At 36.7% G+C, this 19,484-nt stretch overlaps 1 protein-coding gene across 50 annotated transcripts in view; it reads left to right on the top strand.

The window, feature by feature from the left end:
* lrrfip1b (leucine rich repeat (in FLII) interacting protein 1b) overlaps nt 1-19,134 on the top strand; it is an 81,791-nt gene extending 62,657 nt beyond the window's left edge. For 30 of the 50 annotated variants that reach the window (XM_087256904.1, XM_087256891.1, XM_087256882.1 and 27 more), the window contains 9 exons: nt 686-778; nt 940-1,032; nt 3,468-3,560; nt 3,701-3,833; nt 9,861-9,910; nt 10,044-10,161; nt 11,535-11,614; nt 11,832-11,936; nt 14,085-19,134. In XM_087256904.1, the coding sequence (XP_087113030.1) occupies nt 686-778; nt 940-1,032; nt 3,468-3,560; nt 3,701-3,833; nt 9,861-9,910; nt 10,044-10,161; nt 11,535-11,614; nt 11,832-11,936; nt 14,085-14,195 (876 nt within the window). In that variant the 3' untranslated portion in view covers nt 14,196-19,134. Of the gene's footprint in view, nt 1-685; nt 779-939; nt 1,033-3,467; nt 3,561-3,700; nt 3,834-7,181; nt 7,812-9,860; nt 9,911-10,043; nt 10,162-11,534; nt 11,615-11,831; nt 11,937-14,084 lie in introns of those variants that run through there. The other 20 variants (XM_087256920.1, XM_087256916.1, XM_087256910.1 and 17 more) reach the window with 4 other exon arrangements.
* Nucleotides 19,135-19,484: the final 350 nt, after the last annotated feature.

The following is a 19,484-nucleotide window of genomic DNA, read 5'->3' as shown; positions in this document are numbered from 1 at the left end:
GTTGTAAATTTGTCTATAAACATTAGGATTTTAATGTTATCACTTCTTATCAAAACCTGGGCCCCATGAATAGTGGAATTTACTTAATTTTAATTTAATTTTAAATTAAGAAGATAAAGGTTCCACTTGAAATATATATTTAACATGCAGTTTATCTACAAAAAAAAACCAAATAAAATAACAATTTCTACATCTACAGAAGAAATATCTATAGAGAAGGAGAGTATTTGAGTTTCAATAGGGCTCCATGCCTGAAATTGTCTGCCTCTAAATCCACCAAGTCCGCCCCTGAGTAAAAGTGCTTTTCAGTGTTGAAAATTTAAATACAGCTAATATTTTAATAGCCATTGTTGCTTTTTGTTTTTATTAAATTCTACAAATGTACAAAAAGTGTTTACTTGAGTGAAAATTTCTCTCAGTATTTGTAATTTAACTTCAATATCATATTGTTAAGCATGCGTTTTAGCACCACTCGCACACTTTTGCTTTTAAAATTTCCATTAAATATACAAGAAGTGATGTAAAATGATTTTTTGCAGAAAGACCCTTGCGGATTATTATTTTTTAGGAGCCTATATTGGACAATACAACTATTTATAGCCGCAAATATACTGCAAAACTACAATCAACATGTTTCAATACGTATATCATTAATATGTGCTTTTTTCACTGTAATGTTTATTAGGAGTGTGAGCGAGAACGTCACGCGCACAATGTCTTGAAGTTCCAGTTTGAGGAGATGAAGGAAACGCTGAAGCAGAGTGAGGAATTGCTGACGGTGAGCAGCATCAGTAAATGATGAAAGATCTCCTGTCTCTTTGTCTTGTTGATATAAATAGATTCTTTTATTCTGTTGTCTTCTATCACATTTTCCTTTTAATATTCTTCTACCTGTCTGTCTGTTTTCCTCTGCTTGTCCTCTTGGCCTCATGGGTTCAGGAAGCCCAACAGTCTCGTGGGAAGCATGCAGACTATATTAGAGAGATCTCTGACCTCCAAGAAACATTGGAATGGAAAGATAAAAAGATCCTGGTACAATTTCTTTCCATGGTCATTTTGTTCATCAATCATACCACACGACAACGACACTCTCTTTTAGATTTAAACACTTAAAGTCCATGTGAAATCTACAATCTTTTACAATCTTTATTTTGCTAACGCACATTGTTATTATTTAGGTGTACTATTAATTAATTAATTAATAATTACGTTTTGATTCAAAGTCTGATCATTTGCTTCGAGAAAGCCAACATACTGTTATACTACATGAAATCTGTCATCTTCTTCTTCTTAGACTATTTTAAGAGCGCATTTCCTCCTAGACCTATACTGGCTTAAGTTGCTATATCTTTTCTGACTGATCTGACGTAAAGTTTTCTGAAAACTGTCCCGGAAAATTCTGAAAAGTCCCATTGACTTAACATTGGACCAAACTTTGTGACCCCATGACTTTCCGCTAGACTGTCATGCGGACATAAAGTTGAGCTAATTTAAGTTAGACTACCAATTTGCCAATCACTGATAACCTTTCAATTTGCAAACTTAGCAACCACTTACGGCACCCTAGCAACTGTCCCATAGTCTTTCATTGTAAAAAACTGCCATTGATTTTACATTGGACATAATAAACAACACCCTAATCCATACTGGCTAAGTATTCTAATCCATACTAGAAACATACTAACATACTATAAACATACTAATTCATACTAGATTCATTCTAACAACACGCTCATTTATCATAGCAACTGCCTAGCAACTACTCAGAACACCCTAGGAACCAGCTAGCAACACCTTAGCAACCACCTAAAACACCTTGGCAATCACTAACCACTCAGAACACCCTATCAACTGCCTAACAACACCTTAGCAACCATCTAGCAATACCCTAGCAACCACATTGCAATGGCCTAGCAACTACCTAGCACAGACTCAGAACACCCTAGGAAGCATCTAGCAACACCTTAGCAACCACCTAAAACACCTTAGCAACCGCCTAGCAACACCTCAGCAACCACTCAGAACACCCTAGCAACTGCCTAACACCTTAGCAACCACTTAGCAACGCCTTAGCAACCGCCTAGCAACACTTTAGCAACCGCCTAACAACACCTTAGCAACCATTCAGAACACCTTAGCAACGACCTAGAACACCTTAACAACCACTTAGTAACACCATAACAACCACCTAGCAACACCTTAGCCACTGCTAAGCAACACCTAAGCAACCACCCAGCAACACCTTAGAAACCACCTAGCAGTGCCTTAGCAACCGCCTAGCAACCACTCAGAACACCCTAGGACACTAGGGAAAATATAGCAACACCTTGGCAATAACCTAGAACACCTTAGCAATCACCTAGCAACCACCTTAGCAATCACCTAGCAATCACCTCAGCAACCACCTAGCAGGACCTTAGCAATCACCTAGAACACCCTAGCAATGCCTTAGCAACCACATAAAACACCCTAGCAACCGCTTAACAACCACTCAGAACACGTTAGCAACCGCCTTACAATGCCTTAGCAATCACCTAGGACACCCTAGCAAGCCTTAGCAACCATTCAGAACACCATAGTAACCACTTAGCAACACCTTAGTAACCACCGAGAAACCCCAACTGCCTAGCAAGAAACATACCAATCCATACTAGAAACAAATCTGTACTTATCTATCTCTGCCAACTATTTCAAACTTCTTAAAAACTACTCATACATTCATTCATTCATTCATTCATTCATTTTTATTTTATTTATTTTTTGGTTTAGTTCCTTTATTAATCCGGGTTCGCCACAGCGGAATAAACAGCCAACTTATCCAGCACATGTTTTATGCAGCAGATGCCCTTCCAGCTGGAACCCATCTCTGGGAAACACCCATACACACTCATTCACACACATACACTACGGACAATTTTGCCTACCCAATTCACCTATAGCAAATGTCTTTTGGCTGCGGGGGAAACCAAAGCACCCGCAGAAAACCCACACGAACGTGAGGAGAACAAGCAAACTTCACACAGAAACACCAACTGACCCAGCTGAGGCTCCACCAGCGACCTCCTTGCTGTGAGGTGACAGCACTACCCACTGTGCCACTGCGTCGCCTTTAAAACTACTTCAGTTATTTAAACTTTAAAACTACTTCAAACGTTCAGACTCTGCTTTCTCAAGCCAACATAAAGTATGTCTACGAGCTTTACTTTTCTTTACTGTTTGCTATGAGGGAATGACGTGCAAAAAGAAAGCTCCACCCCCACTCAATATTCAATTTCAGTACATTAACATAGGGAAATAAAAGTTTCAGCAACTTGTGGTTCATGCGGACTTTAATAACATAAATCCACGTCCAATATTAAACCTATTAACCTGTTAAGAGTTAGTTTTTCCTAACATTATGTCTTTCCTTTACTTCTTTTCTGTTCTTCTTTCCTTGATTGTTCACTTTTGTGCATCGCTGCATTAAGGCTTTAGAGAGGCAGAAGGAATATTCAGACATTATCCATGATGAACGGGAGACACTCAGAGATGAGGTTTGCCGGCTTAGGGATGCTCTCAAGGTAGAGAAATAGAGGATACACTGGCAATCACTAGCAGGATATAGAAGTCATTATGTTTAGCATCATTATTTTGACTTCAACATTTTCATAATGTAAAGAAATCAGTTTTCATTCTGACATAAGATAATATTCTTGCACAGAAAAATGGCATCGTGATGGGATCTGAGGTGACAGCCAATGGGAAAGTAGAAGATGGGGCTATTGATAGGCATGTTGATGCTGAAACAGCCTCTCGATTGAATCAGGACTTGTCAAGTGGAGACAGCATGTTAGGTAAGACATGGTTTTATTTCAGTATATAAACAAACCTGCTGCTGTACCTGATTTATTTACTGAAATGTAGTGTTATTGTGCGATTTGATTAGATTTTTTTGGTGTATATTTGGTGTATATTTTTGGTGTATTATTTAATGTTACAGCCCTATTCCAAAATGGATTAAATTCATTTATTTCCTCATAATTCTACACACAATAACCCATAATGACAATGTGAAAAATATTTTTTGAAATTGTTGCAAATTTATTAAAAAGAAACAAACGAAACAATCACATGTACATGTATTTACAGTCTTTGCTGTGAAGCTCTAAATTGAGCTTGGGTACATTCTGTTTCCACTGATCATTCTTGAGATGTTTCAGCAGCTTAATTGGAGTTTACCTGTGGTAAATTCAGTTGATTGGACATGATTTGAAAAGGCAAACACCTGTATATATATGAGGTCACAGAGTTGACAGTGCATGTCAAAGCACAAACCAAGCATAAACACAAAGGAATTGTCTGTAAACCTCCGAGATAGGATTGTCTTGAGGCACAAGGCTGAGGAAGGTTACTGAAAAATTTCTGCTGCTCTGAAAGTTCCAATGAGCACAGTGGCCTCCATCATCCATTAATGGAAGTAGTTTGAAACCACCAGCACTCTTCCTAGAGCTGGCCGGCCATCTAAGCTAAGTGATCGGGGGAGAAGGGCTTTAGTCAGGGAGGTGATCAATAACCCGATGGTCACTCTGTCTTAGCTCCAGCGTTCTTCTGTAGAAAGAGGAGAACCTTACAGAAGGACAACCATCTGTGCAGTAATCCACCAATTAGACCTGTATGGTAGAGTGGCCAGACATAAGTCACTCCCTGCCTGAAATTTGCCAAAATGCATCTGAAGGACTCTCAGACCATAGGAAAGAAAATTCTCTGGTCTGATGAGACTAAAATTGAACTCTTTGGAGTGAGTCCCAGGCGTTACATTTGGAGAAAACCAGGCACCGCTCATCACCAGGCTAATGCCATCCCTACAGTGAAGCATGGTGGGGATGCTTTTCAGAAGCAGGAACTGGAAGACTAGTCAGGACAGAAGGAAAGATGAATGCAGCAATGTACAGAGACATCCTGAATGACCTCAGACTGGGGTGACAGTCCATCTTCCAGCAGGACAATGACCCAAAGCACACCTCCAAAATATCAATGGAGTGGCTTCACAACAACTTGGTGAATGTGCTTGAGTGGCCCAGCTAGAGCCCAGACCTAAACCCTATTGAACATCTCTGGAGCGACCTAAAAATAGCTGTACACCGTTGCTTCTCATCCAACCTGATAGAGCTTGAGAGGTACTGCAAATAGGAATGGGCAAAAATTCCCCCAAAAACGATGTGTGCCAAGCTTTTGGCATCTTGTTCAAAAAGACTTGAGGCTGTAATTGTTGTCAAATGTGCATCAATAAAGTATTGGAAGGCAGTGAATACTTCTGTACATGTAATTTTTCAGGTTTTTATTATTAAGAAATTTGCAGCAATTTCAAAAAATCTTTTGTCAAATTGTCGTTATGGGGCATTGTGTGGAGAATTTTGAGGAAATAAATTAATTTAATCCATTTTAGAATAAGGCTTTAACATAAAAAAAAAAAAAAAATTGAAGCACTATGAATACTTTCTGGATGCACTGTATGCTGCAATAGTTTAGAAAAAAATTAAAAGTAAAAATTAAAAAATTAAACTAAACTAATCAAAAATACATCTCTGAAAATTAAACTAAACTAAAAATAGACACACACATATATATATATATATATATATATATATATATATATATATATATATATATATATATATATATATATATATATATATATATATATATATATATATATATATTTAAATACAAGGTTCACAGCTCAGGTACGTTAAACATGAACAATCAAATCCAATCCAATGGCCTTACCACAAGACTGTGCTGAATAATATATGAGAATTTAACATTTAAACTTAAATTCTAACTAACTATTAACTATTCCACTAAATTATAAAACAACAAAAACAATAAAAAAACACCTATTAAAAAAAGAGCTATTTATAATCAGATAGACAAGACATTTGACATGTGTGGTGTATTTTTGTTCTGCTGCTTGATGTATTCGGTTCCTTGCCTGCTGAAAAAAAGACTAATCACAGAAGATTCAAACAGTTTCATCCACAAATACCATTAAAACCATTTATATTTCACAATTAAAACCAGCACAGTTGTCAGAAAAAAATAACATCAGTCTTTGTTGTCTCTGTTGGCTTCTTTTTCCACTAATAAGCAGTTAATTTAATCAAGATCATCTCCGTTACTTCCCTAAACAAAAGCAATCCAATTATTCCTACTGCTTTAATGGAACAATAATTGGGATCTTTTTTTATCTAATCAAGAGGTGTTTCCACTCGTCTCATCTCAATCACAATATGTTTCAGGCAGAACTCTCTAACTGCACATACTGTAATCTCAGTCCGAGATTAGAGAATATTGGTGGATCCAGGTGGGAGCATGCTGTTTTAAGGCTCTATTTTAACGATCTAGGCGCAAAGTCTAAAGCGCATGGTGCAAAAGCATTAAGGGTTGTCCGAATCCACTTTTGCTATTTTAAGGACGAAAAAATACACCTTATGCATTGCGACGCATGGTCTAATAGGGCCGGGTATATGATAGGGCCCATAGTGTCGTTCCAGTGTGTGTGTGACTTCAGTTAGCAGAGTAACTGTGTTTAAAAAAAAAAAAACAGAGAAGAGAGTAATCTACAAGTTAACTCAACATAATAATTTTTAGACAACAAAAGCTTAATACAACAGTACTGATGAATCAGCATGGTAGTCTACAGTAAATAATCAAGCAGTCCTCCAGGATTTTGCAAGTGCAGTGGATAATGATAACCGTAATAACGTGATTGTTAATGATAACAATTTTACACTTATTTGTGTATTTTCACACCAAAACACTAGAAGCAATAAAGCCTATAGGCCACAAAAAAATGTCCCCGCAAAACAGGTTAATATTCTATATGTGCAAGTATTCTAGAACTCTTAATTTTACTGGGCGCCAATTTAACTGCTTGAAATGCTTCAAGCTGATGTTAAAGTTAAGTTGAAGAACTTAAGAATAGAACATTCCCGAGGTTGATGCCAATTGATTTAAGTTCAAAAGCTACAGAAAAATGTGGCATTATAACCCCTTACATCTAATACTGAGACCTGAAATTACAGTATACAATCAAGCAGAGGACATTCATTGCTCAAAAATCAATGATACCGTGTAAACCTCTTAAAGCCTCATGTTGGAACTGACAGACTCTAACAAAATGGATATCTTTAATACCACAGGAGACAATTGCAAACAACAGCCCAGGGACCAGCAAGAGACTGAGCCACAGATACAGTGTGTGGAGGACACATTTAACATGCCTGTAGAGCATAAGGGCACAGCTTTCTTTCTCGATAGTTGTGAGGAAGCCATTGCATTGGATGCTGCTCTTTTAGTGAGCGATGTGAAAGTGCATTACACTGATCCTTATAAAGAAACAGCATCGGCTGCGAGAGGATTGAGCGTAGAAAAAGAAACAAAGAGACACTTTAAGAAAAAGCTTAAGATTAAGAAGATCTTCAACTGCATTGTGTTATGATTTTGCAGGCTTTTTTTAAGTTAATGACAGTTTCCTTTTCCTTTTTTTCTTCAATGACAACTTATAGTCATGATGATGTAATGTTGCATTTGTAATGTTTAATTAAATTGAGACATGCAAAAACTTCAGTTTATGTTCTGTAACAAAAAAGCTCTATTCATTTCCTTTATAGAGTCATGTGTACATTGTTATATTTGTAAATATTCAACTGCATGGACAATTGTAAGTTTTTAACTTTGGAAGAGTTCATGTTCAATGCTACTGTAATTTTAAATGTTACAATAAATAAAAAGCAAAGCTAAAAAAAGCTTTGTGCAAATTACATTCCTATTAATATATTATCATTCATTCATTCATTCATTCATTCATTCATTTTTTTTGGCTTAGTCCCTTTATTAATCTGGGGTCACCACAGTGCAACCCATCACTGGGAAATATCCATACACTCTCATTCACACACATACACTACAGACAATTTAGCTTATCCAATTCACCTATTCATGGATAACCCAGAGGAAACCGGGTGAGAACACGGGGAGAACATGCAAACTCCACACAGAAATGCTAACTGACCCAGCCGAGGCTCAAACCAGCGACCTTCTTGCTCTGTGGCCATCGTGCTACCCGCTGTGCCATTGTAATGCCTAATATATTTTATATATAGTAATAAATATCAACTATTATTATCATTGATGTTCTTGTTGTTTTAACACCATATTCGCATTTCATACATAATATTTTACAAACAGCTTATTCAAAACATTTAATCAAAAACAGATTTTTGAATTCATTATAAAGCATAAATAACTTTTTTAAATTTATTAAACTTTAAAGTGGTAAATTGTTGGCTTATTATTAAATTAAATGTAGCTATATTGATAAAAATAATTGAAGACCAATAAATAGAATCTATATTGCAGAAAAAAGAAATCATTTCAAAAAGACAAGAGCATACTGCTTTAAATAGAATGTACAAAACTGTCTCATAATCATATTGAAACCGGACTTTGTGTTAAGATTTACTCAAAATGATGTTTATTAACTACCACCAATATTGTTGGGCAAAAAGTAAACTCAAAGTCATTATTTTACTGACAAGACTAATACAACTTTAAACAAACATTACAAAGACGGCTTTGGAATTTAAAATAATGTTTGTTTTGTTTCCTTAAATGGTTAGTTCACCCAAAAGTTTCTTTAGTTATATGTTGAAAACAAAAGAAGACATTTTTAGGTAGGCTGAAAACCTGCAACCATTGACTTACATACTATTTGTTTGTTTGTTCCTACTATGGAAATTAGAGATGCTCTTTCGGTTAATTTTGCTAACCGACAACCAGTGCTCGTTAAGTAAATATTAACTGTTAAATGGGAAAATTAAAATTAAATTATTATTTGATTTAAAAAATTGACATGTCTATTTTGTGTCTGACAAATAACGTATTGCATTTTAAAATACTGATTTAATTTAACATGCAACAGCATACAAAACGTATTAACATCAGCACATATTTAAGCACCTGCAGCATTTTCAATAGCATAGACAAACAGAATAAACTAAATAAAAAAAATAAAATGAATAGTACTGCCCTAGATATTTTTTACTTAAATGACAAGTTTAAATTACAAATCAAAAACACTGATTGAATCCTTTTTAAGAACCGGTATAAGCCATTTGTCCAATCATGTTTTTTTTTTTTACTTTCGTCAAAGAAAAATATCAGGCTACTGCAAAATGAGCGCTCCATGGAAAATATGCATTAAATTAACGGAAACTTTTGCTTTCATTTGATTAAAGATTAAAAAAGACGCAGCTGACGTAACACAGCTTTTTTACTGTTTACTTTTTTTTTTAACGGCAAAAACGCAAAGCACCTAGGACGCCGCAAAACACTCGCAGTTGTTAGTAAACCATTCAAAAGATGCCCCTCTCAACACACACAAAAAAAGCGTGTTCACTGTGATTGGTTCCTTATCCCAAATATTTTATAATAATTTAACTGATACCATTAATGAGTTTAAAAACGCAATCTTTCGACTAACGGTTTATCAGTTATAATGAGCATCCCCATTGGAAGTCAATGATTACAGATATTCAGCTTTCTTTAAAATATCTTGATTTGTGTTTTGGGTGAACTATGCCTTTAGCATTCCTAATCAATATGCAATCTATTGTACAACTTTTTGCAAATATTAATAGCTTAGTAAAACAAATTAATTGCAATATAATAAAATCTTTAAATTGACATGCCAGATTTGTATAGTTTGTGCTATAACATCTACGGTAAATTGCCTCAATGTGTACGTTGCAATGTCTGATTCTGTCTGTGATTCTGAGATTGATATGCTGTATGTGTTTTGTTGTTGCTGTACCTTTTAGAGATCAGATTGAGGAAGCTCATGGAGGAAAGAGAGAGCTTGCTTGACCAGGTCAGCTTGTTTCATGCTGTTCAAGTGTATTTAATTGTATGCAATGGACATTGTGGGAAAGCCTCTTATAAAATACCTATTATGCTAGTCATAAAAACATTTTAGCAACACTGACCTGTGCTTGTACCTTTAGGTGCGGAAGCTTAAAGCTAGTGCAGAGCAGAAACAGAAAAATGGCACAGAAGAGACAGGAAGCGCAGATGAAGATGACCTACAAAATGGTCTGGACCCTCATATCCTAGATCTGCAGAGTAAGAGACACCTTTATATTTCATTGCCAATAAGTCTTCATTAAAAGCCAATTTGTAATTACACAGAGATGCTTTTTTGTTTAATTAGTGCAGACTCAATCTTCAGGGGGCAGAGTTATGTTTGGGGGCTGCTTGGCAAATTTACTGTCAATCCTTGTTTGTCTGCACACTATAATTCTGAAACCCTCATCATTAGTCTTATTGGCTGTATAAATTTAGTTCATCATACCAATGTTTTTGTGTACAACTAAAGGTCTTTATTCTGCAAAAACAACCAGATAGATGTACTTTATCCCACTTTATACATGGCTACTTGCCACAAACAAGGCACATCTGAACTGCAATGATTTACTTGCTATTTAATTAGATATAAAGCTGAATGAAATAAAAACAGGTGAATGCAGCCTACACTACACTGTAAAAAATAAATCCGTAAAATTTACGGTAAAAAAATGACAGCTGTGGTTTGCCAGTACTTTACCGTTAAAAACACGGTACAAACCGTAAAAGTAATTTCTCATTTTTATCGTAAACTACCGTATTTTATAAATTTATAGAGGTAATATATCTGTATTTTGAATGACCAACATCTACAGATCTTTTGTTACACAGTTAGACACGTTAGCACACCCACATGCAGGTGGTGATGAGAAAGTTACATAATGAGCCAATGCTCATCACAATCAACTTTTCCCACAAGCAGAAAAGAGTAGTGCATGTAGAAGGTGCTCAGTGTCATTCACACAGCTACTAAACACCAGTATGGTAACACGCAGAAAATTAAAGTCATAAAATAAACATTGTTTATCAACATTAGATGTAACATAAATCTCTAATGTACATAACTGATGGGGAAACAACTAAAAAGATCTATATTAATCTCAATAAAATGCATAAAAAGTGATGTGCCATGCAGGGAATTCTGGGAAAGTCAATTTACGGTTATTCGCCGTATATATTAAGGAAACATACCGTTAACCAGTTTACGGATTTGAACTGTTGCATTTTTACAAATTTTTTGCCGTCAAAATCACGGCCATTTTTTACAGTGTAACCTTAATTATTATTCATACATTCACTCATTTTCTTTTCTGCTAAGTACCTTTATTAATCTGGGGTCGCCACAGTGAAATGTTTTACGCTTTTAATGTTTTGGATTTATGGTCGGGGGTAGGTGTAGACATTCATAAAGCACAAAATTAGACTCCATGTCATGTACAAGACATTAAATAAATAAAAACTCCAGTTTTATACAGTCCACATATACAGCTTAAGTCCCACCCACTTGGAGCTGGGTCTCTTTAGTCCGCTTATGCTTTGGGGTGGGACGGCGTTTAATAAAAAACCTAAGGAAATATTTTGTCTTTCAACAGGAGATGCTAACAGGCAGATCAGTGACCTGAAATTCAAGCTAGTCAAATCTGAACAAGAAGTCACAGCACTTGAACAAAATGTAAGTCATGTATAAAATTAAGACTTCATGTCCAGAGGCAACTCAAAATCATGGTCTTTCATGCAATTTCATCATCAGTAGTTAGTTAAGTTCTCCTTTTAAGTTTGATCTCCATTTATGCACTGCTAATGTTGTTCCTACTGTGGCACAGGAAATGATCTGAGTATTTGATCTATGAGTATTTGATGCTGAGCTTGTAATCTCTGTCATGTGCCAGATCATTCGACTGGAAGGTCAGGTGAGCCGCTATAAGACATCAGCTGAGGCTGCAGAGAAAGTGGAAGATGAGCTTAAAGTGGAGAAGCGGAAGTTACAGAGGGAGGTACTGTATTACTGAAAAAAATAAACTCTATAAACTTTGCTGTACCCTGTATACTCTATGATGTACTGTGTTTTTGGATGAAACATTCTTACACTTAGAAATACTTATTAAAATTTAAAGGTGTAAAATCAACAAAAATACCTAATACAATTTTACGAACCTGAAAGAGTTGAACTGAGGAAAGATTCTAAATTATTTATTTGAAAATACCAATGGGACAAACAAAGATAATAATTTTTTTCATGTTTTCCTAAATATTAGGTAAAATATAAACATATAAAAGTAAAACAATATTTTTGTCCAAAAACAAAAAAATGGCATCTTCAGCATTATTTTATACTCATTTTTGTTTTTTGGTAATTTAGTTTCTTTGTTAATATAAAAATATGTTAATGTCTGTTTACAATTATTGCTACACTATTTCATAGTGACATTCAGACTAAGATAAAAAATATTGGTCACTTTATTTTGACGGTCCATTTGTATAATTAAAGTTACATTGCAACTACTTCTCATTAAATTATAAGTAGACTGTTAGATTGGGGTTAGGGTTAGTGTAAGTTGATATGTACTTGCAAAGTTTCTTATAGTAAGTTAAAGTGTCTGTTGAAAGAGTAGTATCAACAGATATTAAGCAGACAGTCTACTAATACTCCAATACACCAAGTGTTACCAAAATATTTATACAAATAATTAAATAATTTATTTGAAAAAATTGCTACATGTTTTTAGGACCTTTTTAAATGACTACTAATGTTACTGTGTTAAGACATTCATTTAAAATTTAGGAAGAATTGTGATTTATTTATTAGGTACACCTTTCTAGTATCAGGTTGGACACCCTTTCGCCTTTAGAACTGCCTTAACCCTTCATGGTAAAGATTCATCAAGATACTGTAAATATTCTTCAGAGATTTTGGTTCATATTGACATGAAAGCATCACGCAGTTGCAGCAGAATGGTCGGCTGCACATCCATGATGCGAATCTCCAGTTCCACTCCATCCCAAAGGTGCTCTGTTGGATTGAGATCGGTGACTGTGGAGGCCATTTGAATATAGTGAACTTATTGTCATGTTCAAGAAACCAGTCTGAGTTGAGTCATGCTTTTTGACATGGCGCATTATCATGCTGGAATTAGCCATCAGAAGATGAGTACACTGTGGTCATGAAGGGATGGACAACAACAATACTCAAGTGGTGTTGACAATACTCAATTGGTACTAACGGGCCCAAAGTGTGCCAATAAAATATCCTCCACACCATTACATCACCACCACCAGCCTGAACCGTTGATAGAAGGCAGGATGCATCCAAACTTTTATGTTATTGTCACCAAATTCTGACCCTACCATTCAAATGTTGTAGCAGAAATCGAGACTCATCAAACCAGGCAATGTTTTTCCAATCTTCTATTGTCCAAATTTGGTGAGCCTGTGCGAATTGTAGCCTCAGTTTCCCTTTTCTTAACTGACACTGGCAGCTAAGAAAAAGTGGCACTCGGTGTGGTCTTCTGCTGCTGTAGATTATCCGCCTCAAGGTTTAACGTGTTGTGCATTCAGAGATGCTTTTCTGCATACTTCAGTTGTAATGAGTAGTTATTTGAGTTACTGTTGCCTTTCTATCAATTCAAACCAGTTTGGCAATTCTGACCTCTGGCATCAACAAGGCATTTGCGCCCATAGAACTGCCGTTCACTGGATATTTTCTCTTTTTCAGACCATTCTCTGTAAATCTTAGAGATGGTTGTGGGTGAAAACCCCAGTAGATCAGCAGTTTCTGAAATACACAGAGCAGCCCGTCTAGCTCCAACAACCATGCCACATTCAAAGTCACTTGAATCACCTTTCGTCCCCATTCTGATGCTTGGTTCGGAGTGATTAGAAATTTGTTAACGAGCAGTTGGAGTACTAGGTGTACCTAATAAAGTGGCCGGTGTGTGTGTGTAAACAGCATATATAATGCAAAATATAACATTTACTACAATTTAATTCTGAATTTTTAGGCAGCAAAATCACTTTAGTTATTTCTAATAAATTAAATGAACTAACTTTCATCATCAAATATCAACATTTATATTTACAAAGCCACCAAATTATTTATCGGAGTGTAATGTAACATGTCACTGGTGTGTTTATTATTTTTTCAGTTGAGGTCTGCACTTGACCGAATCGATGAGCTGGAAGCAAGCAACAGCCACCTCACGAAGAGACTAGAGAAGATGAAGGCCAATCGGAGTGCACTTCTGGCACAGCAGTGATGCCTGCCTGTGCCCACTCAACAGTCAGGGCATGATTCCCATCGCTCACTGGCACCAGTGTTCCGCCACGCATATACAGCTAAAACTTCAAACAGAATCAGATTAGCCAAACCATACAGCAATCATGCTAATTCCGACTTCAAAAAATATATATAGATGACTGACAGACATAAACATCAACCTAGTTAGTTTCCAAGCGGAGGACATATCAAACAAACAATCCTGAGGCTCATTAAAGTGACCTTTGGTTTGGATTTGCAGAATTCAGCCCCTCAATGAGCTCTAAGCACTTGTAATGGATTCTGTGTCTACAAACAAACTCAGAGCACAGCTAAGGTGTGTGGACATGGACTTACATTAGCAGATCATGCACTTTACCTCTGCATCAGTATTCAAATTTGTGTTATTCGGAAATGGTAGATGGAACTGTTTTGCATAATGAGGTAATGGAATATGTGCAGTCTGAAGATGAAATGATTGAATGTATGCTCTCATCTAGAGCCAGTTGTGTGCTTTTCTGCACTTTTTTCGTGCTGACGGAGTGTCGTTCATGCTATCAATCACAGGATATGTGTGATATCACTTTTTGATTAGGGATTTGTTGTAATGTCCATTTTGATATACGCCAAATCTTGTGTGTTTGTGCTATTCCGTACATAAATGTGTTGGACTAGCACCTCATGATGTTAGCCATTTTTGTTTACAAGCTAATGATGAGTAAGGTCCTGAGAGACTTGTTGCGATGTGACTACAAACGTAATGCAATAACAATGTCAATAGAACCCTAAGGGGTATATTTGTCAAACGTAGAGCTTGAATACATCCTGTTACATATGTTCTCAGCTTCTGCAGTTATTTTTTGCTTTAGGGGTGCTTACACAACACAGCTTTCGTTTAAAAATAGAACGTTTTATAAAATTTGGTTGTTTATTTACATTCCAACTCTATTTTTAAGTTTTGAAATACAAGTTTAGCTGCCTTCTTGTCATCTTTTAATTGCTGTAATTTGTATGTGACAGCACGTCTTGTTTTGCTATGAGCTGTTTACATCTTCTGACTTGGGCTGTGTTTGAAAGCTTAGACAGCTGACTTATTGCCTCGATGCTAGGCATAGGCCTGTCATGATAAATCATAATTTTTATATGATATCTCACAGAAATGATTGTGATTAGCAATTTTATTGTTATTAAATATTAATTTATGTCCATGTATAATGATAATACAACAGAATAATACAACCCAGGCTCATTCTGAAAACGTACCGCTATTTACATTTCTGGACAGTGCCAAATACGTCTCAGGAGGTCAATTTTTTTGCAGTGTTTGTTTTTACGAATCCACCAGAGGCTGCTGTGTACACTTTTTGAGATCTTATGCTGCGTTCACACCAGACGCGGAACGCACGTCAAGCGCGAGTGATTTACATGTTAAGTCAATGCAAACGCGCGAATAGACATCCTGCGGCGCGATACGCGCGAATGGCATGGCGCAAATGACGAGAATTGTTTGAATGGCGCGGTGCGCACGGCACGATACGCGCAAATGGCGTGGGGCGAATTGAGCGTTTTGAGTGTTTGACGCACTTAACGAGCGTTTCGCGCAAATCTCTCGAGTTCGAAAATCTGAACTTCAGCAGACATTCCTGCCGCGTTTACCAATCAGAAGCTTGCTCTTGTGGGGGCATGATTGTGACGTATAACCTGTTGATGGTGTCCTGGGGGAAATCCTCCAGGCGACACCGACAACAAGTCATCAAACTGGGCTTGGCTCAGTCAGAAGCACCGCTGAAGCCTCCGTCATCCAGGTTCAGTTTCTGGAGGAGTTTATGAGCTCATTGAGCTGGATGCACCTCTGAAAGCATGTAGTGGACTCAGACACTGTCCTAAACGTATCAACGCTGTTTTTCAGCCCTCATAAAGTACATAAACACTTTTATTTTCTTCATAAAATCCATGTTAGCTATTTAGCAACGAAGCTACAGTCACCGGGCACACAGAAGCCCTGCCCATCACGCGAATCCTCGTTTGTTCTGAAGTGAATTTGACATGCAAATGAAGCGGATTTCACACCCGAATGAAGCGAGTAAACTCAAATGTTCACGCGGCTATTTATCCACGCGTTCCCCGTCTGGTGTGACTGTGAACACAGCATCAAATTTCTCTCGCGAGTGCTATTTGTGCCTGCTGTTCTCGTGTAAATCCACCAGATGCAGCTGTCGACTAGTTAACTGACAGATCGACTGACCCACCCTCATCCTTCCCAACCAATAGTGTTTTTAAAAGCATTGATTGACCCACCCACCTACTTTCCTAAACCCAACCGATAGTTTTAAAAAGCAATCAAGAAAAATAAAAGCCCTTGCTTGATTTTTTTAGATTTTACCACATTCCCACCCTGTTATTTACTTGATTATTTAACTTTTTGGCTTCTGTTTTTTTCTTACACGCTTTCTGAAACTGTTCTCCACCAGATTCAAACCCAGTTGTCATGGTCAACTACCTCTCGAGTTTGCTGACATAGATAGCAAGTGACTGGGCAAACTGCTAACAGCGGGAAAGCCGTCCGTACGGCATCATTGTGCCTCGTAGTGTTAGGGTCGAACCCCGTTCTCATGGTCAACTCTGCTCTGCATCTAGATTCTTCCAACGTATGCGTCAAGTTACTGGACAAACTGGTAACAGCGGAAAAGCCATCAACACAGAGATAAGCGCTGTCAGCTGGTAAGTGTGGAAAGGGACAGCGTCATATCACCCCCTAGCGTTCATTTTAAAGACAAAATGCAGCCATACGTACTTCTGGCTACATAATTTGCGATTTCGAGAAAAGTATTTAGGGCTACATTTTCAGAATGAGCCCATGTTGGGATAGCAATGCAAGTTAGGACAAAAACGTCTTATCATTAGGGTTATTAAAATGTCTCGATATAAAAATTGACACTGGTGATGGTTCCTGTGAAATGGCTTTAACGTTATTTGTGAAAGCCTGCTAATTTGCATTGTCACTTTTATGATATTGAACTGCAGCCTTGAAACGGAGCTCATGTGGACAGCTTCTTCCAAACCGTCAGTAGTGTGCAGGACAATACACCTTTGGGAGGTTCCTGGAAGTTGCTCAGTCTCAGTTGAAATGAACGGTCACGTGTCGATTTGCCGCTGTAAGTCACTCGTAGTGTGAATGAGGCTTATGCCACTGAACATGACAAACTACAAGCGACAGACCGGAAGTCATTAATTTAAATGAAGAGTAGTTTGTGAGCTGCGTGAAGTTCTGATCATCTTTGTATGGGATTTGAGGCTCAGATACGCAACTCCTGCAACTAGACCATATGCGACCAGCCGACAACAGAAACCGATGCTACATCACAGATGTCACTTTAGAGCTAGTATTTAAATGATTTTCTAGCGTAATGTCTAAAGTGATGGCAAAACAGCTGATTTTGCTCACATTTTAAAATTGTAAGGCTGAACAGCATGAAATGTCATCAGTCTAGAGACATTTCTTAGTATTTCGGTTTCAATCAGGATATCACAATAGTTAACCCCCGAAAAAGCCGAAGCAAAGATAACACTACCAAAAACACTACCAGGTTATTATGGTATAAATACAGCACTACAACATACAAAAGAGAGAGATTGACTTAGAAAGTCACTTACCTGTTTTATAATGATTTGATCAGCTGTGAAATTTGAAATTACGTTGAGTTTTTCCTCCTCTAAGGGCTTATTATGCGGTCTCTGTCTCCATCTTGTGGCGGAACCATCTTTGCTCTGCTCAGTATGACAGGCTGATACTGACCTGACAATGATGCTGATCTCTGAAATTATAAATATTTAAAATAGTCACTCTCCTTATAAATGAACTGCATAGTTGCGATCTAGACAACTATATTCTCGCCTAAAAAAGTCTCAGAAGTACATTGTGTTGTCCAACAGCTGCAAAATTTGTCAAATTATAGTGAGTTATTGATCTGCTGTCACTATGTGGGTGGAGTAATACAGAAGGGAGAGGAGGCTGTATGAGTTCTGATATTGAAGAATATCGCACGGCTATCAGCCAATCAGATTCGAGAACCAGAAAGAACTGTTGTATAAATATATATTACAAACCTACAATTATTTGTTGTGTAAGCACATCCTAAGCACTGTTATTATTTTGTTCAAGCAGGACAAACTATGAAAATCCTTTTGTTTTATATGCAGGTTGTTGGCCATCTTCTCACATTCTGTATAAAAAAGCTGCAGAGGCTTTGGTCAGTGTAAAATGGTAAATAAGTCAGGCAGACAGTAAGCATAGCTGATCATTCGGATATAGTTTCCTGTTCAGTTTAAACTCAGAACATGGTGCAAAATATTATACAAAAATCATCTGAGGGCTAAATGGACATCTGAGACATCACCAGCCTTTAAAGAAACAATCTGTAAACCAAGTCTTGCTTTGAACATCCTGCTGAGTCAACATGCTTAGATGGGAGTGCTGCTGTATTCTGAAGCTGGTCATTCAAGCACTTTCACTAATGTTCTGCCATTTACAGACTGTATCATTAATCTCGATATATTTGGTGGTTTATAGGAAAGAACATGGCTTTTTTTTTAAGAAAAAAAGGAGAATGAATTGCGTTGCAATAATTATTTTAAGTGTATCTGACCATCACACAAAGTCTTCAGATGTAAATCATTATGAAAACAAGATTGTCTGCAAGAAGATGATTAATTTTGCTGATTTTGAATATCTTTTAAATGCCTCCCCAGGGTTGTGCAACCAAGGAAGGCAATGTGTCATTCTATTTACACACTCAGTGAACATGAACATGCTGTCTCTTAAGAAATGATAATGCTGAAGTTTTGAAATAACAAACATCACTACACAATTGACATTGTTTTTCTGTATTGCAGCTATTCTGTATGACATAGCAAGAAATAAACTCATGCAATAACACGGATTCATTTTTTTTTTTTGTTTGTTTACATAAATCGTTACCTTGGAATTATCTGTGTTCTAAATGATTTTGAGATATTGAGCTTTAAAGTTTTTGCATTCCATGTAGCAAACAATATGTGTGTAACAGTTCTCTTTAATACATTAACATGACCGAGACCATAAATGTACTCTAAATGTAAATTATCAAAATTCTCTTAGGGTAGATGCAGATAGAAGCTTCTTATTTTAAAAAGTCATTGAATTAAAAGTTTCTGTCAGGCAGATAATTCATTGAAGCATTATTTATGAATAAATACAATCACAAAAATAAAAACTAACGTTGAAACAATAGGTTGATGCTTGAGAAAGTGA

The sequence above is a fragment of the Danio rerio genome, chromosome 6, assembly GCF_052040795.2.
Source record: "Danio rerio strain M-AB ecotype USA chromosome 6, GRCz13ab, whole genome shotgun sequence".
In the NCBI taxonomy this organism is placed as follows: Eukaryota; Metazoa; Chordata; class Actinopteri; order Cypriniformes; family Danionidae; genus Danio; species Danio rerio.
This window is presented reverse-complemented; position numbering and strand designations above follow the sequence as displayed.